This window comes from Mugil cephalus, chromosome 2 (assembly GCF_022458985.1).
Source record: "Mugil cephalus isolate CIBA_MC_2020 chromosome 2, CIBA_Mcephalus_1.1, whole genome shotgun sequence".
NCBI lineage: Eukaryota > Metazoa > Chordata > Actinopteri > Mugiliformes > Mugilidae > Mugil > Mugil cephalus.
Genome location: NC_061771.1, coordinates 30,159,732 through 30,186,873, shown reverse-complemented (window position 1 = coordinate 30,186,873; position 27,142 = coordinate 30,159,732). Strand labels below are relative to the sequence as shown.

At 41.4% G+C, this 27,142-nt stretch overlaps 3 protein-coding genes and 1 pseudogene across 3 annotated transcripts; 2 read left to right on the top strand and 2 right to left on the bottom strand.

Annotated features, from left to right (window-relative positions):
- Positions 1-2,381: 2,381 nt before the first annotated feature.
- Positions 2,382-4,234, top strand: LOC125003922 (histone H1-like). The gene is made up of 2 exons (XM_047578190.1): positions 2,382-3,245; positions 4,194-4,234. The coding sequence occupies exons 1-2, from the start codon at positions 2,642-2,644 to the stop codon at positions 4,232-4,234; spliced, it is 645 nt and encodes a 214-aa protein (XP_047434146.1). The 5' UTR covers positions 2,382-2,641.
- Positions 4,235-4,578: 344 nt separating this feature from the next.
- Positions 4,579-5,075, bottom strand: LOC125002440 (histone H2B 1/2-like). The gene has a single exon (XM_047577296.1). It carries the CDS (start codon positions 5,058-5,060, stop codon positions 4,689-4,691), a length of 372 nt encoding a protein of 123 aa, XP_047433252.1. The 5' UTR covers positions 5,061-5,075; the 3' UTR covers positions 4,579-4,688.
- Positions 5,076-8,118: 3,043 nt separating this feature from the next.
- LOC125001913 lies at positions 8,119-10,795 on the top strand (annotated as a pseudogene).
- A 10,712-nt stretch (positions 10,796-21,507) lies between these two features.
- Positions 21,508-22,933, bottom strand: LOC125002184 (B-cell receptor CD22-like). Its single transcript, XM_047577285.1, has 3 exons — positions 22,704-22,933; positions 22,386-22,613; positions 21,508-21,740 (listed from the first exon to the last, which is right to left on the bottom strand). The coding sequence occupies exons 1-3, from the start codon at positions 22,903-22,905 to the stop codon at positions 21,523-21,525; spliced, it is 648 nt and encodes a 215-aa protein (XP_047433241.1). The 5' UTR covers positions 22,906-22,933; the 3' UTR covers positions 21,508-21,522.
- Between the last annotated feature and the right edge of the window lie 4,209 nt (positions 22,934-27,142).

Below are 27,142 nucleotides of genomic sequence, written 5' to 3'. Positions count from 1 at the left end.
ATTTCCCTTCGGGGATAAATCTTTTTTTCCTGATTCTACCCAAAAAAGATTTGAAGCTTCCAGTGACATCTAGTGGCCAGCTGCGTTTATAGCAGCCACCAACTTCCATATTCACACATCAGTCAAGTCACTCTTAAGCAGCTGTGTTAACATTTTGAAATGTGACTTATTACTTGAAACTTGATTTAGATATGAATTATTTTTAAGTATTTCAACATCAGTGTTTTGGAGTCATGACTGGAAATTTCATTAGAAACCAGTTACAACGGTAATGACAATACAGACATCCCTGGATTTTATTGATTTATTTATTTTTTTTTGTGATTCAAACTTTTATTGAAAATTTAGAATATGTAAACAAGTACAGATTCGAACTAGACATGTCACAAAAGAGAACATCCAAACACATGTATTCTATAAAACGAATCCAAAAAAGGTACGAGATGCCGCATTTAGTCCACGGTTCGCTTTGTGTAACTCCAAAAAGGTTCCCAAGCGCTCCTCCCATCTTCCATTTCGCCTTTTAATCTGTAGAGCATAGCCTCATATGACGCTGTCTCCACCACTGCATCCAACCACTCCCTCAGATTCGGAGATACAGCTGCTTTCCACTGTCTTAGAATTACTCTGGAAGCTGTAATCAGGCCCACCATGATGACACAAAATGTCCTTTTAGCTACAGACGTGTCCCCTAGTAGACACGTAACAGGAGTCAGGGCCAGACCGTTGAGCCAGACCGTTCACTCAGAAGGTCAACAACTTTCATCCAGGATGGAGCCACTAATGTACACTCCCACATACAGTGCAATAAAGTTCCCAGCTCTGTTTTACATTTCCAACACTTGTGCAATATTTGTTTTCAGGTCCCTCTCCCACAACAGCTTCACATCGGTGGACTCCCCACTTCCAGAGAAATTAGTTGGTTTGTAGTATTGTGAAGCTGTGCAGCACTCCAGTGGCATATTTATATAGTCCATTATACGATTCTCTGAGAAGTTACCTATTCGAGATTTCACACAATCCCTGATTTGTAAATATTTCCAAAAATGTTGTTTCTCTTCAAGTTAGAATTAACAAATTAGTTCTTCATAGGATACAAATCTCCTATGTTACATACCTCCAGAGTGCCACCGCTTCTAGTACGCCGACACTTTTCCAACATGAATGGCAGGGTTAAACCATAATGAAGCACATGGCTGTACATAGCGTGACACCTTGATGTATTTTGGCCCTAGAGTGGACTATTTCTTGTGTCGCTCTGGTGAAAAAGTTTCTCCTTTGCACTAAATGGTGAACACAGCTCATTCTCAATATACATCCGATCTAACTTGTTATCTGTTAGTTTCCAATATTTCGTAAGATATGGCATACAGCCTTGGGTCTGGTAAACCCAATTCCCTTTTTTCCATAGGAGAATGAAAATGGTATTAATTTAACACATGGTGTGAAAAGATTCAAATTAAATACTGAAAAAGATACTTTTTATTTTATGTATTTATTTTTTGATGATGATTCTGACATCCTTAGTGGAAACAAGGTGCTTCATCCACCGCTCTGTTTGTCACTGATTTTTTTTTTTTTTTCCTGAAAGAAAAGTGTTGTATTCAGTTTTGTGGGAACGTTCTGACCATGGATGCACAGAGAGCAGCCACTAACTCTGAGACTTTCCCTGTGGTTACTGTGGCCTGGCGCTCAGCCGTCACTCTTTGCAGACCCTTGCAGAGGATTAAACACTTTGGAGACTCAATCTGTTTTATTATACGGAAGGTGCAACACAATTCAGATGTTTAAAAGACAACCGATCAGAGGACTGTTTGTCTTTCAGTCAGTGGTCATCTTCCTCCTGAGATCTGATGAAATATTGTTGAATACAGTGTCACTGCTGATCATTGACTGCTTCAAAGTTTCTCCTTGGCAGGAGTCATTGTTTCTGTGTAAAGAGATTGTTCATTATAGAGACAAATACGGTCAACTCTTCTTCAGATTCTGTGGATTCATGAGAAATATTTACAGTTAAAAGGGATTCAGACATTACAACAACATTAAAAGCGTTGATGGGGAGAAACGTTGAGAGAGAGCAGCTCTGATCTAAGTCAGTCTGCTCCATCAGCCTCCACCACCATCACCTGTGTGTTTGCTGTCGACACAACGTCTTCACTTTGTTTCAGACTGATGGACAAGACACGGTGGACTTAACTCGGATTGTACAAACAAACACGTGTCGCAGCTGGAAAACATCTTTGGACGGAGCTCTGATGGATGTGAAATCATTTTAGGAGAGAAAAGTGGGATAAAACCCCGACGAGCAGCGCCGAGCTCCGCGGTGAGTCGGTGACGTTTGGAGGCTCCACGAACCAAATAAAAACGCCACCAGAGCTCAGTATGAGCTGGACACGAAGAGACACCAGTCAACTGTGTGCCCATTCAGTTTCAGCCTGTTTCTCTGCTCCAACAAACGTTTATTTTCCTTGAATGTGTCCAGAGAAAACACAAGCAGCGACATTCAGCCTGTACACAGGAGAGCCGGGCTGGGCTGAGTCTCTACGGTTCTCATGGTGTGTTTAAGTGCCGCCTCCTGCTCCGAGTTTTTCATCACTGCAGTCTGACTCTGGTTGACTAGCGACAAACGACAGGAAGGAAAATGGCTGAAGTAGCTCCAGCTCCGGCTCCCGCTCCGGCTAAAGCCGCCAAGAAGAAGGCGTCCAAACCGAAGAAAGCCGGTCCCACCGTCAGCGAGCTGATCGTTAAATCTGTGGCCGCTTCCAAGGAGCGGAGCGGCGTCTCTGCAGCCGCCCTCAAGAAGGCTCTGGCTGCCGGCGGCTACGACGTGGACAAGAACAAGGCCCGCGTCAAGACCGCCATCAAGAGCCTGGTGACCAAGGGGACTCTGGTTCAGATCAAGGGAACCGGGGCCTCCGGATCCTTCAAGATCAACAAGAAGGCTGAAAGCAAGGTCAAGAAACCCGTCAAGAAAGTTGCCACTAAAGCCAAGAAGCCCGCAGCGGCCGCTAAAAAGTCTCCTAAGAAAGTCAAGAAGCCCGCAGCAGCTGCTAAGAAATCTCCCAAGAAAGTCAAGAAACCGGCAGCAGTAAAGAAAGCTGGCAAGAGCCCCAAGAAGGCCACAAAGAGTCCTAAGAAGGCTGCCAAGAGCCCCAAGAAGGTGGTCAAGAAGGCCCCTGCAGCCAAGAAAGCCCCCGCTAAGAAGGTAGCCAAGCCTAAAGTCAAGAAGGCAGCACCCAAGAGAAGTGAGCTCCTGAAACATCCAGCTCCTCAAAGGCTCTTTTCAGAGCCACCCACAACAATCTTAAGAGAAATCATTCCTCACATCAACAATATCACTTCTATATTTATTTAAAGGAAAGTGTAGAATCAACTTTGTTTCTGATCGACCTTATTGCAATTCATTGTATCCTGTAAGGATATTATTTTAATGTCAAAAATAACAGCTAAAACTGTAAGGAAACGTTTCAGTTGGTTATAGGATTATAACTAGCAGAGAATGTAAGAGATGCATTTTTATATTATGTTAAACAACAAATAGTAAAGTTAGATGGGATTTTTTAGGGATTTGCTACTTTATGTATTTATGAAAGTGATGTTAAATACATGATCATAAGTAATTCATATTACGTTTTTTAAGAGCTACCATATCCTTGAATAGTTGAATATTTTTATAAAATGTTTTAATGAATCACATGAATATTTTTATAAAATGTTTGAATGAATGGATCTCCTTCATACTCTAATTTGTATATAATTTTCCATTATATTAAAACAAAAGCTACAAATTCTACAAGTGTTGAACCTGAAGTTACCTCCATAACACAACTGTAGGGGTGTAACGATTCATCCACTACATCGATGAATCGAATTATTTTCTTACGATCCAATTACGTCGATCTGTGCTGGGCAAGTTGGCCTTCCGCATATCGATCTAATATCGATTTAAAAGGCAATTAATCGATACTAGGAAATAACACGTTGGATTAAGCTCGCCAGACCATCCGCTTCGATTATTTATTTGAGAAACACTGTAAAACTGGACAGACAAAACGTACAAATTAGTTTTATATACCAAAAACACCGTTATACAATGCGCTAGCTTCCGGCTAACATCAGTGGCAAAATTAATGTATATGCTAATGCTAACATTCACTTTCACGTCTCCTTGCCTCCCTGTCTCGTCCCACCAGAGACACACAGTGACCTGAGCAAAAAGAAAACAACTCGATGAAACGTCAGATAATTAAACGTCGGTCACCACCAATAAACATAATAACCTCGTTCTTTATTGATAAACCGAGCACCGGCCAGCGGATCGAGACACACAGGAAGTCGACATAAAAAAAATTCATAAAAAGAACCCCAAAGAGTAGATACTGAGCAAGATTATCTGTTGGCCGCCTGCAACTCCTAAATGAATGTAGAGGAAACACTGAGTAGGTTTTTTCAGACACAGAGTTTAATTATTGGCTAAAAAGTCACTGAATCGTTTCGGATCGTATCGTTCTAAATTAACGAAAATCGTATCGATAACACGACTCGTCCCCCCCCCCCTTTAAATAAAACCAGGACACAGCCACTGTAAAAACACCCTAAACAAAAGTATTTGAAGGAGTTGAGCTTTTAGTTGTGTGTGCGTGGTCCTGAAAAGGACCGTTTTGCGTTTCCAGTAAACAGCTGCTAGTTTACTTGGAGCTGGTGTACTTGGTGACGGCCTTGGTGCCCTCAGACACGGCGTGCTTGGCCAGCTCACCGGGCAGCAGAAGGCGGACGGCGGTCTGGATCTCCCTGGAGGTGATGGTGGAGCGCTTGTTGTAGTGAGCAAGGCGAGAGGACTCACCGGCGATCCGCTCAAAGATGTCGCTGACGAACGAGTTCATGATGCCCATGGCTTTGGAGGAGATACCGGTGTCAGGGTGGACCTGCTTCAACACCTTATACACGTAGATGGCGTAGCTCTCCTTCCTGGTCTTCCTCTTCTTCTTGCCGGTCTTAGACACGCTCTTAGAGACGGCTTTCTTTGAGCCCTTCTTGGGCGCTTTTACTGGCTCAGGCATGATTCAACGTTTACGTTCCCCGAACAATAACCCTGACACACGCAGAGCAGCCATTTAATATCCGCTTCATGCAAATATCACTGAGCTGTTGCTCCTAAACGATTGGTCGGTTTCACAGAGTGACTGAGCATGCGCAGTATGAACGTGGGCGATGCCTCAGGTTTGAAGTGTGGAGCTCAGCCACAGTAAAGTTATTAATATATTTATAAAACCGGAGTTATCCAACATGTGTCCAGCTGTCTTAAATGTTGATTAATGTTCTTATCAATTATAGTAAAAGTGTTGAAATGATTCATAACTGGCGTGGTGGTTAGCACTGATGCCTCACTGAACTGAACTGTCTCTCTGAACTGTTTTTAAGTCTTTCATCTCTTCATCCTTTCATCCCAGTGAGGACAACTTCAATCAGTCCAATTTATGAAACTAGTCTAAACCTATAATGTCAATTTCACATTTAATATAACCTTTAACTTACACAAAGTTATTTTCTTAAAAAGACAAATAACTTAAAAAAATGCCTCTAATTCTCAATGAAATCGTCAGTATTACGTTGCCCAACAAAATCATTTCACTGGTTTTAGCCTAGTATTCTGTAAAAATAAAACCACAGATGAATGTAAAAACAATGAGAAAATAAAATGTATCCCTATTAATGACCTTTTACTTTTAACCTGTGATATCAGCCAGTGCAGTGGAGTTTGTTTCTGTAAATAGACTGAGAGCAGAACTGAACCACCCCAACCAAAGTCTACACAACAACAAAGTCTGATTGATTTACAGTCTCCTTTGATGAGGACAGGCTCGGGGTGCACCCTCGTTCTCCTAAAGTCCATCCACCATCTCCTTGGTCTTGGTGGTGTTGAGGAGCAGGTTGGTTGGAGTCGCACCATGTCACAAAGTCTCGATCAGTTCTCTGTACTCCTCCTGTTCACCCTTGATACAACTGATGATAGCCGTGTCGTCTGCAAAACGTTGTACATGGCAGAGCTCTGAGATGTACCTAAAGTCTGATGTGTACAGGGTGAACAGGACCGGAGAAAGCACAGATTGTTGTGGTGCTCCTGTGCTGCCGACCATAGTGTCAGATCTGCAGTCCCCCAGTCGCACAATACTGAGGTCTGTCTGTCAGGTAGTCTGTGATCCAAGTCACCAGGTGTGATTCCACTCCCATCTCTGTCAGTTTGTCCTTGAGGACCAGAGGCTGGATGGTGTTGAAGGCACTGAAGGAAATCCAAAAATGGAATCTTCACAGCACCAATTCCTCTGTCCAGGTGAGAGAGGGACCGGTGAGTTTTTCTTGAAAGTTTTAGTCACTGAAATTTATTTTAAATCAATGAAAAAGTTTACATTTAATGCACAAAATAAAAGTTTAAACTTACAAATGAGACTCTTGAAGAATTTAAAGAGTTGACAGACTGACACCGTCGTCTTATAAAAACAGAATGGCTGGATTTACGACTTCATCATAAATCGTTCTCTGCAATAAAATGGAATCAATAATTAACAGTGGGATCAAAAACAAGTCCTGATCAGTGTCAATCATTAATTTGTGTTTACCTCAGACAATCACAAATGTATTTATTTGCACACAGTGTCCACTTCATTAGGTACACCAGAACCATTTTTTTCCATTCATGAACACCTCTGCATTAAACCAGATTGGTGTGTCTTTATTAACAGGTTATGTACCTCAGTCTTTAAAAATTGCTGTTATTGAAAATGAACTGAAGACCAATATCGGACCTTCCTTTTGTGACCATTTAAGCAGTAAATGGTTTGAAGAGTTTCAGGTTTTAGAGTTGACCATGGAACACAAACAGATCCAGTTAAATGCACTAACAATCTCCTCATGGCTTTAGACAATGGACTTGTCTCTGTCCTCGTCCTGTGAGATGCTGCATTTGACTCTGTTGATCACGATGTTTTACTACAGAGACTTGACCTTGGCAGGGTGGTTTGGCTCAGCCTTAGAGATAGGGCAAAGCGCTCGGTCACACGGGAGGAGCTCAGAGTAGAACCGCTGCTCCTCCACGTCGACAGGAGTCAGTTGAGGTGGTTTGGGCATCTGGTGAGGATGCCTCCCAGACGCCTCCATTAGAGGGGTTCTGGGCAGGTCCCCCCTGGAAGGAGGCCAGGACATGATAGAAGGATTATATCTCCTGTCTGACCTGGGAGTTCCTCCAGAGGTTCATTTATGGTTCGCAGATTTAGAGTTATGAAGGTAGGTTGGGTTCAGGTTCAAAGTTTAGCAACGAGCTGCTTTATACTATGATAACAAGTCATAAAACTGGTTTAATGATCCAGATTGGTTACATTACTTTATTATTCGACCACCAAAACAAGATAAACTGTCTTTAGAAGAAAATGAAATGCAACCTATGGTTTTAGTTCCATAGTTACAGCCTCATACAGGTGGATTCTAAAAATACCCTGTATTTACACCCAAACAATCAAAAAGGATGTTGAGCAAAAAAAGAGAAAAGAATAATGGATGATGTACAGTTCAATTCGATGGTTTACGAAACCACAACTGCATTATTAGAAAACACATTTATTTTGTTTGTTTACTTTTTATTTTTGTGAATTTTGTGAGCCTGGGCCGGAGAAAGACCCCAAAGTGTTTCATATCTGTTGCGGTCCAGGCCAGGTAAGAATGAAGCCCAAGAGTGACGGGGGAGCTGGATTTAAATGAGAAGGCGTTAGAAAAGGAGAAGAACTGAGTGAAAACTGGACGTCCGAGCTGAGGCATCTGGTATTAATTCAAACCTGCACTAAAGACTTTAATTTAAAGTGTCATGATGTTCAGACTTTGGCCTAAATTGATTTGATTTGTTTGCTGTGGCTCAGTTGTTCATTTAAAGCTTTGGTTAAAATGTTAAACAATAGAAATGAAAATAAACAATGAAGGATAAAATCACATTTCAACACACAAATCATTCATAATTGTTGAATTAGAACAAAATAAAAGACTTCCCTTCACTACTGCCGACCAGGAAATAAACACAGTCCCTCCTTCTTTGTCACGTGTTTAGTTTTATGATGCAACTGTTGATCCAGGTTCAAACCTGCAGCTACTTCCTGCTCTGAAACATTTTTTCTTTTCCTGCTGTGAAGTGAAGCAGTTCCTCCGTGCAGCTACAAACAAGTAAGTAGGCTCTGACCGTTTGTATTCACTGTAGATTATTTACCTGACTGATGGTAGGTCATTCATTCAGATCAGGAAATCAGATCAAATCAAGAGTTTTAAACATTGGCTCCTTTAAACGTTCAACGTTTAACGTGGAAAATCTCTTCCAGGACTCTTGGTTGTTCAGCACTAGTTAATAAATGTCAGGATAATAAGAGCAATGTGTGTGTAACTGTAACAGTCTGTGGCGTCTACGACCATGAATGATGTGGATTTTATTGTGATTAGTTTTGTCGTCTGACTCCTCTTCCTGGAACAAGTCAGAGTCTGATAACTCCTCCCTCTTCCTGGAGCAGCTCCACTCATATTTCCTCATGTCTCCTTGTTCCCTCCCCTTTAGATCTCTACATTGAAGATGGGTGTAAGCAGCATGTGGTGAAGTGTGAGAGCTGACAGGCTCCATTCACTGTACAATCACATGTTGTTCAGATCAGAGCTCAGACTAGTTTCACTTCTAGCAAACAGAAACTCACACAGTCGTCGACACTGAGAGGTGAAATGGAGCAGAAAGGAGTTCAGTTGGACAGAGAAACCTTCTCTTGTTCCATCTGTCTGGATCCACTGAAGGATCCTGTGGCTACTTCCTGTGGACACAGCTACTGCATGAACTGTATTAAAAGCCACTGGGATGAAGAAGACCAGAAGGGAATCTACAGCTGCCCTCAGTGCAGGAAGACTTTCATACCGAGGCCTGTCCTGGAGAAAAACACCATGTTAGCAGAGTTAGTGGAGCAGCTAAGAAGACTGGACTCCAAGCTGCTCCAGCTGATCACTGCTATGCTGGACCTGAAGATGTGGCCTGTGATTTCTGCACTGGGAGGAAGCTGAAAGCCTTCAAGTCCTGTATAAACTGTTTAGCCTCTTACTGTGAGAAACACCTCCAACCTCACTATGATGTAGCTCCATTAAAGAAACACAAGCTGGTGGAGCCCTCCAAGAAGCTCCAGGAGAACATCTGCTCTCGTCATGATGAGGTGATGAAGATGTTCTGTCGTACTGATCAGCAGAGTATCTGTTACCTCTGCTCTGTGGATGAACATAAAGGCCACGACACAGTCTCAGCTGCAGCAGAAAGGACTGAGAAGCAGAAGGAGGTGGAGGTGATGCTAGAAAACATCCAGCAGACCATCCAGGAGAGACGCAAAGACGTGGAGCTGCTTAGACAGGAGCTGAAGGCCATGGCTCACTCTGCTGATAAAACGTGGAGGACAGTCGGGAGATCTTCACTGAGATGATCCGTCTCCTCCAGAAAAGAAGCTCTGATGTGGAGCAGCTGGTCAGATCCCAGCAGGAAAACTGAAGAGAGTCGAGTCAAAGATGTTGAGGAGAAGCTGGAGCAGCAGATCACTGAGCTGGAGAGGAAAGGCTCGAGCTGAAGCAGCTCTTAAACACAGAGGATCACAACCAGTTTCTACACAACTACCCTCACTGCCACCACCCAGTGAGTCTACACACTCATCCAGCATCAAGATTCGTCCTCTGAGGAACTTGATGGCGTGAAAGCAGCTGTGACAGAGACCAGAGAGAAACTACAGGACATTCTGAGAGAGACATGGACAAACATCTCAGTGACAGTGACTGAAGTGGATGTTTTACTGCCACAACCAGAGCCAAAGACCAGAGATGAATTCTGGAAATATTCATGTGAAATCACACTGGATCCAAACACAGCAAACACAGAACTGTTATTATCTGAGGGGAACAGAAAAGTAACATTAATGGATCAACCTCAGTCTTATTCTCATCATCCAGACAGATTCACTGATTTGTTTCAGGTCCTGAGTAGAGAGAGTCTGACTGGACGTTGTTACTGGGAGGTGGAGTGGAGAGGAGGAGAAGTTTATGTAGCAGTCGCATACAAGAATATCAGCAGAGCAGGGATTGAATGTTTGTTTGGATACAATGACAAATCTTGGTCATTATGTTGTTACACAAACGGTTACACATTTTTCCACAACAACGTCCAAACTCCCGTCTCAGGTCCTGGTTCCTCCAGAGTAGGAGTGTACCTGGATCACAGAGCAGGTCTTCTGTCTTTCTACAGCGTCTCTGAAACCATGACTCTCCTCCACAGAGTCCAGACCACATTCACTCAGCCTCTCTATGCTGGACTCAGGTTATTTAATAATGTTGGAGACACTGCTGAGTTGATTAAAGTGAAATAGACAGAAGTCTCTTCAGGGACAGTTGGTTAAAATGTGTCTTCTAGTCTCCAGGTGATTTGGTCTCCATGGTTGTAGCTGAGAGCTCATTGTTGTGTCATGTCTTCACTGCTCAGAGATCAGCTGTCAGTCACACTTTGTGGGCGGTACTTTGTGGTCTCCTGGTTTGTTGTTTGCTTGATGTTGGACTTTGTGTGGGTGGCGCTCCTTCCTGTGTCTGTTTAGCCACGGAGGCTCTCACTGCTCATCATGACTTTGATTCACATAAACTGACATTTGTCCACATGAGAATCTGAACTTGTCTGTGCTCTGACGTCTCATCAACATTTGTGTTGATGTGTTTGTATGTTGTTGTTCCTCTTCCGCTGCATGGGCCTCAACAGAGAAACCAGCAGACCTTCCTTTATCACAGAGATTTTAGTTCTGACTTTGGAAAGAAAGAAATCTACAATTACATTTCCACTGAGTGGTTTGGAGACCACATGTTGTTGTTGTTGTTGTTGTTGTTGTTGAAATGGATGAAGAGACGAGCTCATGTCAACTGTAGTGATCATGATCATCATCAATCAGGACATCAGTCATTATCTGATTGTACATAGCTGATATTCTGAGTCCAACTAACTGATTGTGTGGATGAAGTGAATCTGTGCATGAAATCACTGAACAAGAGTCATTGATCAGACTTTACTGATTTAATGGGAGAACAAACTGAAGCTTCACATGATGAATAAAGCTGCTGTTTGTCACACATGAACAAATGACCGTCTCCTGTCTTTATTCCAGGATCTCAGCATTTTGCATTTGGTTCTTTTTTATTGAATTTGTTTTTTCTTTTTCTTTTCGAATCAAATAGTCCCTTAAGTTGACAGCCTTGTGTTTTCTGTTCAACTTTCTGCCATCTCTGTCTGTCTGTGTTCTCTGAGCCCTGTTTACATGGAGGAAGATGAAGCTCTTGATGAGACAATCCAGCAGAAGAGTCTGACACAGGCCTTGTAGTGTTCAAACTTTAACGTTACATTTTCTAGTCCTTTTAAATTGTGGTAATATTATATTTGCATACAACAATGTTGCAACATTTTTCAGAATTAACCAGGTAATAATTTTAAGATTTTGTTGTGAACCCAAATGTAGGAGCCATTTAATCTCACGTTCAGTGTTTATTTTATGTTAATAAGTGATATAAGTATTTATGTTTTCACTATTTAGCTGAATGGTATTTGTAGTGGTGGCCCCTAGATGGCGATAACATTTCTACCTGCACAGGAAATAAGAGGTCAGAGGTCACAGGTGAGGGGGGGTGGAGTTAAATGCCACAGGTGTGCATTGATTGAGGGAGAAGACACATGGATGATGTTAGCAATCGACTGTTAGCTTTAATCTGATAGCATTCGTGAATAAGCATCTGTGTTAACATCCATATTAACATAGATCCGTGTTAGCATCCGCCTGTTAGCATCCGTGTTAGCATTCAACTGATTTGTATGTTTATTAATTCATTTGTTAGCATTCGTCTGTTAGTCTTCATCTGATAGAATTCTTCTGTTAGCATCCGTGTTAGCATTCGTCTGTGAACAGTCTGTGTTAGTATTCGTCTTTCAGCATTGCACTGTTAGCCTTCATCTGATAGCATTCGTGTATTAGCGTCCGTGTTAGCATCCGTATTAGCAATGATTTGTGATAGCATCTGTATTAGCATGGACCCATGTTAGCATCCGTATTTGCATTCATCTGTTAGCATCCGTATTAGCATTCGTCTGTTAGCACCTGGGTTGGAATCCGCCTGTTAGCATCCGTGTTAGCATTCAACTGATTAGTATGTTCATTCATTCATCTGTTAGCATTCGTCTGTTAGCCTTCATCTGATAGCATTCGTGTATTAGCGCCCATGTTAGCATCCGTATTAGCATCGATCCGTGTTAGCATCCATATTGGCATTCATCTGTTAGCATCCGTATTAGCATTCGTCTGTTAGTATCTGGGTTGGAATCCGCCTATTAGCTTCTGTGTTAGCATTCAACTGATTTGTATGTTCATTAATTTATCTGTTAGCATTGATAGTATTCTTGTGTTAGCAACCGTGTTAGCAGTTGTCTGTGAGCATTCATCTGATTTGTATGTTAGCATGTTAGCAACCGTGTTAGCATCCCTCTGTTAGCATCCGTCTGTTAGCATCCGTGTTAGCATCCGTAGGTTAACCTTCATCTGTTAGCATTCATCTGTTAGCATCCATATGCTAGCGTCCATCTGCTAGCATTAATCTGATTTGTATGTTAACACTAAACTGTAAATTCAATGATTTATGGCTCCAGAAGGAAGAATTTAAAGCACGTTTTAAAGCGCGTGGATGGAAAAACACTGTGTTCCAAATTATTATGCAAATTGTATTTAAGTGTCATAACGATTACATTTTTTGTTTTTCAATCAAACTCATGGATGGTATTGTGTCGCATGGCTCTTTAGATCACTGAAATCAATCTCAGACACCTGTGATAATTAGTTTGCTGGATGAGTCCAATTAAGTAAAAACTACTTAAGAAGGGCGTTCCACATTATTAAGCAGATGACCATTTCCAAGCAATATAGGAAAGAAGAAGGATCTCTCTGCTGCCGAAAAGCGTGAAAAAGTTCAGTCCCTTGGACAAGGTATGAAAAACCTTAGATCTTTCAGGAAAACTTAAGTGTGATCATCGTACTGTTAAGAGATTTGTGGCTGATTCAGAGCACACACGAGGTTCGTGCAGATAAAGGCACGATGAGGAAGGTTTCTGCCAGACAGATGCATGGTGATCAAGAGAGCAGCTGCTAAAATGCCGTACAAAGTAGCAAACAGATATTTTGAAGCTGCTGGTGCCTCTGGAGTCCCACCAACATCAAGGTGGAGGATCCTCCAGAGGCTTGCAGTTATGCGTAAACCTTTCTATCCGGCGCCCTAAAACAATGCTCACAAGCAGAAACCGGCTTTGCAGTGGGCCCAGAAATACAACAAGACTCTTTTCAAACAGTTTTCTTGTTCACTGAGAGTGCCGTTGCAACCCTGGATGGACCAGATGGATGGAGTAGTGGATGGTATGGTGGCGGCACACCACGTCCCAACAAGGCTGCGACGTCAGCAGAGGAGGTGGTGGAGTCATGTTTTGGGCCCGAATCATGGGGAGAGAGCTGGTCGGACTCTTATAGTGGTCCCTGAAGGTGTAAAATGACGTCTGTAAAGTATGTGGAGTTTCTGACTGACCACTTTCTTTCATGCTACAAAAACAAGAACCGTACTTTCCGTAACAAAATCACCTTCATGCACGACAACGCACCATCTCACGCTGCATCATCGGCTGCTATGGGCATAAAAGCAGAGAAACTCATGGCGTGGCCCCGTCCTCCCCTGACCTCAACCCTATTGAGAACCTTTGGAGCATCTCAAGCAAAACATCTATGAGAGATGGAGCAGTTCACATCCAAACAGCAGCTCTGGAGGCTATTCTGACATTCCTGCAAAGACATTCAAGCAGAAAAACCCTCCAAAAACTCACAAGGTCAACGGATGCAAGAATGTGAAGCTGCTATAAAATAAAGTGGTCCTATGTTAAAATGTAACTCCACATGTTTGAGATGTTTTTGATTGAAATAGCTTTTGCTTTCAGTAAATATGACCCTAATGCTGCAGATTCAAAGATGAGCATTTTCAGTTCTAACAACCTGTAAAAATGTGATAAAACTCTGCTGTGCGTGTAATTTGGAACAGTGCATTTTAAATTTTTCATGTTTGAAAAATACTGTTGTCATTGGGAGGTTTGTTCAGTAACATTAGAATTCATTAAACTAACGGTTGATGACGTGAAAATTATGCCGACTGTCATTTGCATTGACTATTTAGGAAAATCTGAGACAAATATCATTTGCAAAATAATTTGGAACACAGTGTATTTATGAAGCACACTGCACCTTGTGCAAAAAAATAAAGTTTGAATGTTGGAACATTGGGCATCAAGGCGCTGGAATCCCACGGCTAATCAGAAAAACATGAAGATGCCATAAAATGCCAGCAGCAGACGCTTTCAATCAGCCAGTATTATTCCACATCAGGATCTGGAGCATCGAGTGTCTCCAGTCGCGACCAGTCTGCTACAACTCCAGTTGACCTTGGACAGCGTTTGGGTCTACGCCCACACTAAAAGAGGAGGTGCCCTCGGACTCTTCACACGGTGTTAAGCACCAGTCATATACTGGCAATGAGAACATTAATGAGCTGTTCTAGACCATGTTCCCGGATTCTGACATGGAGAAAAAAGTGCGGAAAAGACGAGACGGACAGACGTTGGGATGCAAGCGATTTGGATCACCCATTTCACCAAGAGAGACACTCATCTCCAAAGTTTAAGGCCCGTCGTGCTGACGTATGACCCAAATCTGGTTCAAAGGAACAAGACCAAGCAGTTGGACCTGCACGTACGTTTTTGGGAAGGCAGCGGGTCCAGTCAAGGTACCTGGTGTCCCAGTTTATGGACATGTGACAGCTCAGGACGTACTGAAACATGTCAAAGTAAGTAAAGTGTTTTAGTAGCGAGTGTCTGCATGAGTCCTTCTTCTTATCAGCAGCACAGTTACTAGATATGATACCAGAAGTAACAGAATAATACTCAGGACAGTAACTTGAACTATAAAACTGCAAAGATTTTATATTTCATATCTCAGGAGTGTGGACCTAACTTAACTCAGGAGCCTAGTGTCCTTCAATGATTGGGACCATGAAACTTAAAACAGTTGTGAACTTTTCCAACAAGAGGAGCAGAACTGTATGGAGGTGCTCAGCTAGTTTCTGTGCGTAGCTGTGGACTGCCACACGTCGCGTAGTTCTTTGAAAAGTGGCTTACATGTGGCAGCTGGACAAACTTGTGATGAGCCGTGCACACACTGTTCCACAACGTACCAGCAAGGAGAGAAGACCACAGCGCACAAGACTACAGCGCCGTCACAACATCCACCATCTTGCCCTCACCGTTTTGTGGTCATCGTGTGATTGAGAACCTGCCTGTGGTAGTAGAGGGATGTTTGCAGTCTGGCCATCCACTTCTAGCATATATGGACAGCAGTGAGAAGAAAGAAAGTCCCAACCCGGGACAGCGTCCTTTGACACTGTCCAAACTGCCCTGAAAGATCCACTCATCTTGGCAAAGCTACAATTCTACACGACTATTGCCAGGACGTCTGATGCCTTTTTGAAGAGCTATCAAACAGACGAGCCAGTGACGCCTTTCTTCATTAAAGACTTGGCTGAGCTGATTAAGGTAATGATTTCTATGGGTAGCACACCACATCATCACCACCAACATTCCTGTCACTACAGATTAGACTATAATTGATGTGACACTGTTGTCATATGAAGAACAGCTAACATCCGTCATTATCTGTTCATGCATTAGGATTTGATGACGACACATTGTGGTGTAACAGTTGAGGTACATTAACTATGTGTTTACTTTTGAGGTTTGTCTTTTGACGGGTCTACTCAGGTGCTTCCATCAGAGAGACGTCCTGCAGGACATCAGCACACTGCAGCTAACCAACTGGATGTAGCTGATGAGAAGAACTGGCACCAGCTAAAGGGACATGACATTGGCTTGGGATGCTGAGTCAGCCCCTCAAGGTAGTGTGACATTTCTAAAGATCGTTTCATGAATTGTAGTCAGGATGCAAGTAGCACACATCATTTTATTTCTACGTACCATTTCCAGCTTATTCCCCTTTTCAGAGCAGCTAGCAGCTCAGAGCTCAGAGTCCTTGAGTTTAGAATGGACAGCATTGATGGTCCAGCTTGTTCAGGTGTTGTTGCAGAGTATTTTTCCTGGTGACTTTTTAAAGTTGTCGTCACTTAGATGAGCTCTGAAACAGTCACTGGTTGATATGGAAAATGTTTTCTGTTTACATGTCCCTTATACACTGGTGATAAGTCAGAGTGGTAATAACTTGGATCAGAAGAGTATGTCTCTGGTTTCACAGCATCAACATATGTGCAACATCCCTCCTAAACACGGTGCCACATACATGTATTTATTCTACTGCTGTTTTGCACTGTCTGCATCCTCACCAGCAGAGATGTGTGAATATAATCATATATTATATACATGAGCAAACTCCTCTCCCATATTTTCTTACTTGAACGTTGCTTGTTTGTTTGTAACATGTTGTTTTGTATATCTTCTATATTCTTCTATTTTTATCCTTTTAGTCCACCCATATAGGTGCACTGTCTGTGGATGCTGAATGTCTACTGCTTGCTGTTAACTCAGAAGTTCCCACTGCAGGATGGAGAAAGAGAACATCTTATCTTATCTTAATCTTGTCCTTATTCTTATCTTATCATACTAGTAAAATGAACGTCCTGCTTTTATTATTATTATTTGTAATGAGACTGACCGGACATTTACCTTTTGTAGTTTAAATGAATAGAATATTTTGACCACTGATAAAATGACTTCCTGGATTTGTTCTGTGGTTCACATCTACAGTTCAGCACATGGTTAATAACATTGTGTGTGCACATGCTCTGATCTCTTTCACCTCTACATGCCTCCACAGGTTCATTGTGGTTTCAGTCCCACAGATGAAGTAGTTTCTTCTTCTGGAGGAATCCAAGAAATATACGACGGATGAAAACAATTTCAAAATAAATGGAATGGTAAAGTTAAATAACAAACACACTACACCTCATACAAGAATCAAAAGAAGCAGATGGAACCAGCCCATAAAGTTAACCTTGATGACATTATTTTACTGGTAATCTTTCCTACAAATGAAATAACACTGATATGGGTCTTTGTGTCACTAACAGAGTTGATTGTTCAGATTAAGCAAAGAAACAATGAACCGTGTAAAAATTCCTGACAGCTAGATGTTTTGTTTTAGAATCACTGGAAGTATTTCTCTGCAGTGACTTGTTGATAATCTCTGATGTTCAGTTGATGACATGATATTTGTAATCTTTATTTACTGTGGCGCCAACCATGTTGTAGGTGGATTGTTATGACGTCCTCTTCTGTTCAGGGTTCACAGTAATAACTCCTCTGTGTTCAGGTCTGATCAGTGATGGTGAAGATCTGTCCTAAGCTTTTGGTGAAGTCTTCATTCTCCTTGTACCAGGTTTGTAGTTAGCTGCTGGGTTAGCATCACTGCTACAGTGTTCAGAGTCCCTGGAACTACCCTCACTTATCTCACCAGATGGACTCACTGACACAGAGGGAAGCTTTGGAGGATCTGGAGGAGAATTAAACAAGTCTGTATTTTAGCTAAAATGGAGATCTGTTCTTCAGGTAGCAGAAACAACACAACTATAACAGATATGTTGCACAAAACATCCAGCAGATTCAGAACGTTTCTTTTTGATAAGTAATATTTTTTCTTAGTTTTCATGTCTGGAACAGTCAAACTTGACAACACACAGCACTTTCAAAAGAGGAAAGTAACCACAGCCAGGCTACTGAATCATGAGGGGGATCAGCAATACAATCTTTGCTCTACTCAGTTCAAACAGTTTGGTTCCTTGAAAGCACTGGTGGTTATATGCCCCATCAAAACAGAGCATCAGCAAGACATAAAAGTCAAAGTAGAAAGGAGGTGGAGGTCATGATGACCCTCCTCATCGTTCAAAACGCCATCCATTTTTCCCATCTGCGTGATACAGATCCCTTTTCAGTCTGAGCAGGAACGTATAGCTCTCCATTGGTGAGTTTCTTCATTAACCTCTGACCAGTCAGAGTTTGTGGGTGGGTCTGACTGCAGCCACTTACAGGTGATAGCTTTTTTTTTTTTGCTGCTACATGACATATTTTTAAGAGGATTTGTCTTTTTTCTGCCCATCCCGTCAGGTAAATGACTTAGAAATAAGAGTTGTAAAATGGTGGAGGACTCTGCTGTCCAGTAACCGTTAGTGTGGTATTTCACAGCATCGTCCCAAACGGGGCCGTCTCCTGTGCAACTCCAAAAGATGTGTGCGTGGTTGCGCTCATCACGTCCACATTTCCTCCAGCAGTGGTAAACACGCTTGTTATTGAATATGTTTTACATTTGGGTGTTAGAAAAACAGAACAAGGTTCTTCCAACTGTAATCGCGACCACTAAATAGAACAAGAAGAGGAAAAAAGCATCACGCACACTATTATCCCAATGTTTACAAGTTTACATTCCTTCCCATCTCTCTCTGATTAATGTTGTGGTATCACTCTGCTCTTTGCAATGCTCTGGAAAACGCGTTGAACATATTTACAGGTACCATTTATATGTGTAATTATTAATTGTGTTATTTCGTTGTGATTCTGCAGTTTCCTTTACCCGACATCTTTCATAAAATATTGTAGATATCGAAAAAAAAATCTAGATTTCTAAAGTTTATATTTTATCTTCTCAGTGCTTGAAAACTTTGTAGCGTATTTTTTTTTCCATGTATTACAATAAGCATAAACCCTTATTTGTCCAGTACTTAACCTGGAGTCCATAACATACTTACAGTTCAAGTCTGTGTCATGTCCACCCATCAGATTGTTTTTTCAGTTGGTTCCACAAATTGAATTGCTTTCACAATCCCAAACCAGATGTGTAATGTAAAGGAGACAAATGGGTTGAAATGGCTCTTGAAATGTTGTCAATAATTTGTTTCCACCAATCTAACGCTTCTATAGAGGATGCCCCTGCTTTCCCTGCCACGTCCTGCACTTTGCTCATATTCCCCATTCACACCAGAGAACCACAATTTTAACTGGGCAGCAAGATAATAAACATTCCTGAGATCAGGCAGGATCATACCAGCCTTCTTTCTTACATTACGTCAATGTGCTGTATTTAATCCTTGTTTTTTTTCATTCTCCGAATTAAAACGCAAATTTGTTTGTCCATTCATGAAACTTGTACTTGTTGGAATTTAAACAGGCAGTGACATATATAGTACTATAATAGTTTAGGTAAATAGACATTTTTATAAGGTCGATTCTGCACTAAGCTTAAAAAAAAAAAAAAAAACTGTCCATGTTACCAGATCTTCTTTATTTTTTGTTTTCGTAGCAGGTTTTTTACAAATCATTAGGACAGTGAGTCAACCAAATTCCAAATATTTAATGCGTTTTGAGACCAGTCCGACTGGCTATTTGTGTTGGCTCCCGTTGAGGGGATATAATTGAACGTTGTACTTGATTTTCTGAATGTTCAGTTTATAACCTGAATATGTTGCAAATACATCAAGGGGATCTAAAATGATAGGAAGGCATTTTTCCTGGGTTTCTGGTAATTCTCTGCATCTAGTCCTTTCCACACTGCACTTATTTTATTTTTCCTGCTGTTCTGTATCATATGGAGAGAGCGTCTGATATCATCATGGTTTGACGCCCCCTGATGAACCCAGTTTGGTCGCTACAATTCATTCATGGCATGAAGAGTCTAATCTTGGGCCATTATTGATGCATATAGTTTATAGTGGTTGGTTTATAGAACCGAGATTCGGCCCAATGAAACACATAGCAATTTATTCTTTCCTCCTTGGGGATAACAGAATATGATCGCTTCGTTCCATGAAGTGGGGATGACTTGTTTTCTAATGTCCAGTTAAAAGAGTTAAGAAGTGTTGGATTCAGCTCTTTCTATAAATATATTTGTACCATTCAGGCCGGTAGTCCATCGCTTCTGGTGTCTGATTATTTTTAAGTTTTATTCAGTGCTGTTTCCAGTTCTTTTCTCTAATACTGTGATATAAACGTTTTATTTGGATGATCTCCGATTGTAGGTAGATCTAATGAGTCTAAGTAAAAGGTTATTTTTATCTTATTTTAGTTTCTAGCACTGCTCGCGAAATAATAGGTTGCTCTATAACATGATTGAAAAAGCAAGCATTGATTATCCTCTGAGTTATAGTATATTTGTGCCTGTTTTAACAGTCAAATATTTTATCTATTGATCTGGGCAAATATTGCTTTATGCGTATTCTTTCTTTGCCAGTAGTTTCGCATTTTTCCTTAATTTCCTTCATTTTTAACAGGGTTTGGGGGTCTTGGTTTCTGCAGTGTTGCTTTTCCAGTTCTTTTAAACTGTCCTCAAGCTGCTAGTTTATTTTCTTTTGCCTTCTTGATTGCTGTACTGAGGGATATCAGTTTACCCCTGCACACTGCCTTTAATGTATCCCATAATACATTTGGGTTCACTTCTCCATTGTCGTTATGGTCAAGAAAGGTCTTAATTTCAGAACTCACATCTTGTATGACTGATTTGTCATCAAGCAGACTTGTATTCAGGCAGATTCAGACCTTTCATGAACATCTGTCCTGGATAATCCAAACACTAGTGTCCAGCTTAAAGTACTTGTCTCCACATGTGTCCCCAGCCAACACTTGGTATCTGATCTCATAATAATAATCAATGATGGGTTTATTATTTCCTGTCATTTGATCATTTGGGTCAAATGTTATAATTTTATAACAGCTGTTAGTTACAGTGGATCTCTATTGTTGTATCAGAACCACAAACACTGGTTTGTTTATCATGACTTTGATATTTTAGAACAAGTAGTTAAGTCTCTCTCTCACCAAAGGAAAACACCCTGATGTATCATTTATTTATTTATCTGTAGCTGACTTGCAAAAACTAATTAAATCTAATAAGCACATTTGTGATTATTGAGGAAATACACAACTTAACTCCACATGTCTGCTTATACATCAACATAACACTTCTTTTTTAAAGATATAATCACTTCTTTCTTAGTTGTTTTTTTATTATTTAGTTTGGTAACAGCTCTAATTACTAATGAACAAACACCACTTGAGGCTATCATCATCTATAATAGCAGTCGTGTGTTATTTCCTGAATGAGGCAACATTCTGCTCATGGACCAGCTCCACTGCTGAGTAGTGACACTAAATGTGGACTCAGGTCAAATTACTCTGATGTGTCCTCAGTGTTGTGGTGAGTTCACACGTGTACTTTAAGCTGGTCACTGGAGATCAGTCTGAACGGAGCCATAGTTTAGAAAGTTAGCAGGCTAAGATTTACAATATTTGGGAATGTTTCCAACAAAGTCATTAATTAATTAATACTCACACTGGACATCTATGAACAGAGATGAAGACTTTGAATATCCGTATTAATTCTCAGACTTGCAGTAGTAGTTTCCGCTGTTGTTAAAGCTGATAGAAATGAAAGCAAGCACACCATCTGATCCTTGACTCAGTGTTTGGTTCTCCTTGTACCAGGTGTAGTTAGCTGCTGGGTTAGCATCACTGCTACAGGTCAGAGTCCCTGAACTACCCTCCACTATCTCACCAGATGGACTCACTGACACAGAGGGAAGCTTTGGAGGATCTGGAGAACATAGAGAACATTATGAAATTAGTTTTTTGATTTTTTTTGATCATTTTTTTAAACTTGTTATCCTCCACATAGTTGAGATGCTACAGTATTAGACCCTCTGAATTTTCTGCATAGTGGTCCACCAACAAAGATCACTCCATAATAATCTGAGAGGAACCAGAGGAACCCAGGGGAACTTCTAAGCAGCTAAAGGCCTCTCTCACATTGGTTAATGTTAATGTTGATGAATCCACTGGACAACCATGAGGACAAGGACCAAGACACTGCTCTGTCTCCAAAAAAGAACATTTCTCCCATCACTTTGCTAAACCTCATGAAGACGACTGTTGGGATTTTTTCAGTGGACAGATGAGACCAAAGTAGAATAGTTTGGTTTAAATGTTTGGGCATCGTCATGTTTGGAGATGAACCAACTCTGCATTCCAGCACCAGAACCTCATCCCTCCATGACACATGGGGGCGCTAATGTCCTGGTCTGGACCTGTTCTGCTGCATCTTCTCTTCTTCTAATTTCAGGACACAAACTTTCGCTGATGATTGAAGTAGTTTTTATTAAAAAATGTAGAAAATTATGAAGTTGTGAAGTTGCATGTCTTCAGGGATATTAGACAAAACTTCAAAGCAAAGTAAACTCACAGACTGAAGGAGAGCGGTAATCCTCATGTCCACTGAAAGCACAGGAGACGGTGTCTCCAGGAGAAAAGTTGTCTGTCAAAGTAGAAGTTTGCTGTGTCCTGATTCTCTGTTGGTTCTTGAACCAGACGTAAAGACGACCAGCTGGACTGCAGCTGCTGAGACACTTGAGCTCTGCCTCAGTTTGAGACTGATGGACTGATATTATTCTGGTCACCTGCACCTGCAGAGCTGCACATGACAACACAACAGTAATGTCACATCTGTTTAAATACTCAATGCACAGATACATCCACCTACACAGTTAGAGTTCATCAGTACCTGTGACAGTCAGAGTTGTTCCAGGTAAAACACTTCTCCATTCAAACCGTCGTGTCTTGAATTTGAAGTGATACTCAGATGAATCACTCTCTCTCAGGTTAGTGATTCTCAGAGTAGATCTTCCTGTCTCTGGTTCAAGGACCTGAACACGACCTGAATACTGGGAGTCTTTACTCAGGTCCTCAGGCTGTGAGGGATTCATCCACTGACGACTATGATCAGGACTGAACCAGAACTTTGACTCAACATCATAATAATAATAATAATGACTGTATGTGGAGGAAATGTCCACTGATGAACCTTTGATGGCTCAGATGCTTCTGTCAGTGTAAGTCATATTGTTACAGGTTTGATGAAGGACACCTGAAAGAAGAAGAAGAAAATGTTTTAAAGAACACAACTACAAGACGATTTATTCTGCAACACTACAGAGGAGGTGGTGGTGGTGTTAGACCATACATGTCCTGAAACTTGCTTGACCAGAAACTGGGGTCACTAATTACCATAATGGCTGATACTTACCTGTCCTTGAATGAGGGGAACTGTGTGTCTGGGCTACTTACCCTATGAATGGAGCTCTAATGAGGCTATTGTCAGTTGGAGCCTGGGGGCTCAAAGTGTGAATGTTGTTGAAACTTCTTGGGGACAGAAGTCAAAACTGAATTATAAATAGTTGGTAAATTAAATCACAGTCCACCTCCTCTGTTTAGAGAAGGTTTCTCCACTTTGACATAGATGGCTTCCTTTACTCCTCTTTTAAACCATCTGTCCTCTCTGGCCAGGACTTTGACGTTGGTATCTTCTAAGGAGTGTCCTTTGTCCTTCAGGTGGAGGTGGACTGCTGAGTCGTTCCCCGATGAACTGGCTCTCCTGTTTTGGGCCATGCGTTTGTGGATGGGTTGTTTTGTTTCCCCAGTGTACAAGTCTGTACATTCTTCACTACACTGAACAGCATACACTACATTACTCTGTTTCTGTCTAGGTGTTTTGTCTTTGGGGGGGACCAGTTTTTGCCTTAGTGTGTTGCCAGGTTTGAAATAAACTGGGATGCGGTGTTTTCCAAAGATTCTCCTCAGTTTCTCTGATACACCAGCTACGTAGGGGATGGTGATGTTCTTCCTTCTGCTGTGCTCCTCTTCCCTGTCCTTCCTGGGATATCTTTTTGAGCCTTTGACAAAGGCCCAGTTGGGATGTCCACATGTTTTGAGGGTTTGTTTGATGTGTTGTCCCTCCTTGTCCTTGCCCTCCTGTCTTCTGGGTACAGTTTGTGCTCGGTGCTGGAGGTTTCTGATGACTCCTAGTTTGTGTTCCAGAGGGTGGTGTGAACAAATAACAAGTGTTGATCTGTGTGCGTGGGTTTTCTATATACTTCTATGTTGAGGCATCGGTCTTCTTCAACACGCACCATGAGGCCTCGTGAAGCGTTGCGGCACATTACTCAAACTGTGTTTGATACTGTATCGGTGCTGTGTCACTGTGTTGCTCAATACTGACACCTGCTGGATTTTAATCATCATTACAGAGACTCAACTGGTTTACTGATTCAATGACCGAGTATATACAATAACATTGTTTAAGTTATTGTATTTTATTTCGTGTACTATATTATTTTATATCTTCATCTAAGCTTAAAATATGTATATTTTTTAAATGTACAGGGAATGTTGCTTTCTCTGCCAGCCAGGTATCTCTGGACCTCAAGAATTGAATCGGCTGTGGCGTTGGTTATTTAAAAAACAACAAATTGGCATTTTGGGTTTAGTCATCAATTACAAATCAGTACAAGATTTGTAAGAACGTAAATGCACAAATAAGCTGGTAAAAACTGAATAATTAGGAGGGCGAAGAGCGGTACATAAAAGAAGAGCAGGAGAATAAATAACAAAAAGAATAAAAATTGCAAAAGTGAGTAAAAAAACTGCATATTATATTACAATGGCAGGTCTGCTACCAGTTACAGGAGAGAGATGGATTGTGGAAAATAATATCAAGACCAATATGTAAAGAAAAAAAAACTGTAAAACAGCAGATAAAGTATGACAAATAAATAAATAAAGTGAGACGTGGTTAAAAAATTAAAATTAAAAGTGACGTTGTAAGAGGTCATGTGATGTTGCACTTGAGTGTAACACAGGGGGCTTAAGTTATTGTAACCGTCGTATAGTTCTTAGAGTTCAGGAGGAGAATAACATTGGGAACAAAGGTTGCTCTCCTCCTCTGGGTCTTACAGGCCGGACATCGGAACCTGCGACCAGACGGCAGCAGCTCAAATGCCGGAAACAGAGCATGAGTGGAGTCCTTGAGAATTCGACGAGCCAGGCCGCTCGCCTGCTGCTCGTACACAGTGCTCAGGTGGTGAGCAGGGAGTCCAATAGTCTTACAACGCACCTTGACAATGTTATGCAGGCGGTTCCTGTCCTGAACAGTTACGGAGTGATACCAGCAGCACATGGAGAAAGTTAAAACACTTTCAACGAATGTGTAATAGAATGTCAGCAAGATGTTCTTACTGACAGAAAAAGAGCTCAGTTTCCTTAGTAGGTTCATCCTCTGGTGGCACTTCCTCAGGATCCCTTCGGTGTTGGAAGAGAACCTCAGTTGGCAGTGCAGGATGGTTCCCAGGTATCTGCATTCCCCAACTGTCTCGACCGGAGAACCGTGGACCATAGTGGTGACAGCTGCCGCCAGTTCCCTTTGTCTGCTGGAGAAGGTCACCACCATCTCCTTCGTTTTGCTGACATTCAGCTCCAGGCAGGAAGAGTCACACCACTCTGCGAACTGCTGCAGAGCGGGTCCATGATGGAGGGAGGGACCGGACAGGAGGGACAGGAGAACTGTGTCGTCAGCAAACTTCACCAGGTCACAGTTGGGGTGCGTTGATCTGCACTTCGTCGGTGTACAGGATGAAGAGCAGCGGAGAAAGCACACAGCCTTGTGGGGAGCCAGTGGAGGTGGTGAGGAGATCAGACAGGTTATTGATCTCTGACCAAAGTGTAAAGTTGTAAGTTGTTCACACGGAGGCGAGACACGATGAGGAGGAGGAGGAGGAGGAGGAGGAGGGTTGAGTTGTTCACTGATGTGAAATAAACTGATTAATGCACTTTTTCAACATGTCGACTCAAGTCAGGACACATAAAGGTAATAAAAAACTTGTCAAATATGAGCCGGTGTTAGAAGCAAAGTGTTTATAATCAAGGTTTGAAAAGGTTTGGCTTTTTATTTGCCGGTAATGTCGAGTAAATCCAAGTCAGTCTTCATGCTAACGTTTTCATTCATTCACCGCTGGTTGCTAATGCTAGCAGCCATGCCTGCCGTCCCTGAATATCTTTGCATTAGTTTTTATGTCTGGTAACTTAATGTGTGCACGGCAGAGTTTGTTTGGGGAAATTCATAGATCATAGGCCTAGGTTGTATTCTCTTTTAAAATTGTCATGAAAAAAAACTTTTCCGTGACTTTTCACGGACCATACTTTTCATAAATGTGTGTCTTTGATTTGGGAAGCCGACAACTTAGTTAAACGAAACACACTCGATTTTTGAGTATTTCTTCTTCTTCTTCTTCTTTTTTTTTTTTTTGGTAGGACATGCTTGTTCTTTCCATGGAGCTGCATCTCTCGCAGCAACATGCTACCCGACTCTCACTCTTCTTTCCGATGTTGGGACGTTGCCTCCGAGATGTAGAATGTGTGTTATAGATGAGAAACAAGACATTTTGGGATCACTGACTTGTATCAGAGCAGAGATGGCTTGTGATTTTATTTATTTTATTTTTTATAAGGAAGTCAATACCAATAATACTGTCAGCTGTCGTTGTTGCTAGGCTTTCAGTGTTTTCCCATTAATGAACTCGTATGGGTCCGTCACAGTCTGTGACTAAAAATATATTATTGCGTGTGTTGTTTTTAAACAGCATGTCTGTAATGGTGATAAACGTAAAATACACCGTACTCATTAAGGTTTTAATGATCGTTTTTTTGTTGAAACTATTGTGTGTTTCTCATCAGTCTCTCAGGATAACACAAAATAATTTAATGGCACCACAAACTACACCTTCAAAAATGGCTGTGATTATAATTTTTTGTCATTTTTTCAACAATAAGTTAAGGTAATAAGGTAAGTGTTACTTAGGTTTAGTATGTTGAGATGTTCTCTTTCATATTTTGTATCAGCTTTAAAACATCTACCCATTGTCATTACTTTACAGTCAGCTAACATGTAAGATAATATGGTAGTGATCTTCATAAATGACTCAATACAGATGTGCAGTATTCCCTATATGGACGTTGCATGTAGTGTGATCACACTTTGATTCTTTTTGTGCATTGTACAGGCAGCAGATGAATCCCTCCTCCAGGAATCCATTGAGGATACCACTATGGGTATATATGTCTGCAAACACAGAGATGCCAATGAAAAACCAGAGGACGTTGGCATTGTCC